A 1,569-nucleotide genomic window follows, 5' to 3' on the forward strand; every position below is an offset into this window, starting at 1 on the left:
CGCCGTTCACCTCCCGCGTGGCCAACATCGAGTGCGTGCCTACCGTCATCCGGTGAGCTGGTGGGAGCCGTGTGGTGGGGGATAAAAACCGAGGCAGGGGGTCTCATGAGTGCCTCTGTCCCCTCTTCGGGAGGAGTCACGGAAAGGGTGTTGTGGCTGGTGGGTGAATCTCTCTTTCTCTCTGCAGGGAGGGCAGGTGCTCGCTGGTCACCTCCTTTGGCGTCTTTAAGTACATGGCCCTGTACAGCCTGGTGCAGTTCGTGTCCGTCCTGCTGCTCTACACGGTGAGTCCCGCGGTTGCCCAAATGCCTGCGATGCTCAGGGATGCCTTCGGGTCACCTTGTCACGGCCTGGGTTTTAACCCGTGACCTTCCCTAGCCCCTCCACGGGCCCTCGCAGCTGAGAGCCGGTGGTTTCTCCTTCCCAGATCAACACCAACCTGAGCGACTTTCAGTTCCTCTTCTTCGACCTGATCATCACCACCACCGTGGCGGTGCTGATGGGTCGGACCGGTCCTGCCCAGGAGCTGGGAGTGGAACGTCCCCAAGGGGCGTTGATCAGCATCCTCGTGCTGGGCAGCCTGCTCCTCCAGACGGCTCTGCTCATCACCGTGCAAGTCCTCAGCTACTTCATCGTCACCTCGCAGAGCTGGTAAGGGACCGGGCTTCATGTAGGTTTAGTGATGGGAACGGCACAGGGGATTGCAGCGAAGCCCGGGTGCTTGTCCTTCGTTTTGGCCAGCGCCGGCTGGCATCAAGGATGCATCCAGCCACCTTGCGGCGAACGGTTCCCGTGTGCTCATGGAGAACAAGGGGTCGGCATTTAGACCCTCTCCTTGCCTCTCGCTTCGTCTGACCCCCTGCCTTCTCCCCTGCCTGGCTCAGGTACGTGCCGCTTAACAGCACGGTCACGGCTCCTCAAAACCTGCCCAACTACGAGAACACGGTCCTCTTCTGTGTCACGGGCTTCCAGTACCTCATCCTGGCCGTTGCCATGTCCAAGGGGTACCCGTTTCGGGAGCCACTCTACACCAACGGTGAGGATGATGCCGGCCACGTGGACAAAGAGAGACATCAAACCGTCATCCTCCTCCTCAACCCTTTTCCGTCTCGCCCTCAGTGCTCTTCTTGGTAGCCCTCATCCTCCTTTTTGGCCTCATGATATGGTTGACCCTCTACCCACTGGGCTTCCCCAAAACCCTACTGAAGCTGCAGGGCATCGACGACTTGAATTTCAAGCTGCTGCTGCTGGGGATCGCCGCCCTCAACTTCTTTGCCGCCTTCGTGCTGGAGGTAGGTCAGCCCAGGGTGGGCGTTGGGCACGTGAGGGACGAGTGTCATCCTTTTGGGTCTGTCCGAGCAACCCCTTTTCCAGGAGCAGGGAGGGAGCAGGGCTCACCTTGGCGTCAGCTCTGCCCTCTCATAGAATCATAGAATCATTGCGGGTGATCTTCGTCAACGCCTCCCCGCCCAGCCACGACAAACCCGCCGCTCTGAAATTCATCCTCGCCGAGCACTCCCAGGGCGACGAGCAGCTGGAGGTGAGTCTCGAGGCAACGTTTCGGGGGGG

General features: G+C 60.2%; 1 protein-coding gene across 1 annotated transcript in view; it reads left to right on the forward strand.

Annotated features, from left to right (window-relative positions):
- The window catches only part of ATP13A2 (ATPase type 13A2), a gene marked incomplete at its 3' end in the record, with an annotated part of 15,021 nt that extends 13,481 nt beyond the window's left edge, over nucleotides 1-1,540 (forward strand). The window contains 6 exon segments of the mRNA XM_009329286.1: nucleotides 1-52; nucleotides 188-284; nucleotides 428-651; nucleotides 885-1,036; nucleotides 1,120-1,296; nucleotides 1,434-1,540. Of these exon segments, the coding sequence (XP_009327561.1) occupies nucleotides 1-52; nucleotides 188-284; nucleotides 428-651; nucleotides 885-1,036; nucleotides 1,120-1,296; nucleotides 1,434-1,540 (809 nt within the window).
- Between the last annotated feature and the right edge of the window lie 29 nt (nucleotides 1,541-1,569).

This window comes from Pygoscelis adeliae, unplaced genomic scaffold, assembly GCF_000699105.1.
Source record: "Pygoscelis adeliae isolate BGI_AS28 unplaced genomic scaffold, ASM69910v1 Scaffold707, whole genome shotgun sequence".
NCBI classification, from domain to species: domain Eukaryota; kingdom Metazoa; phylum Chordata; class Aves; order Sphenisciformes; family Spheniscidae; genus Pygoscelis; species Pygoscelis adeliae.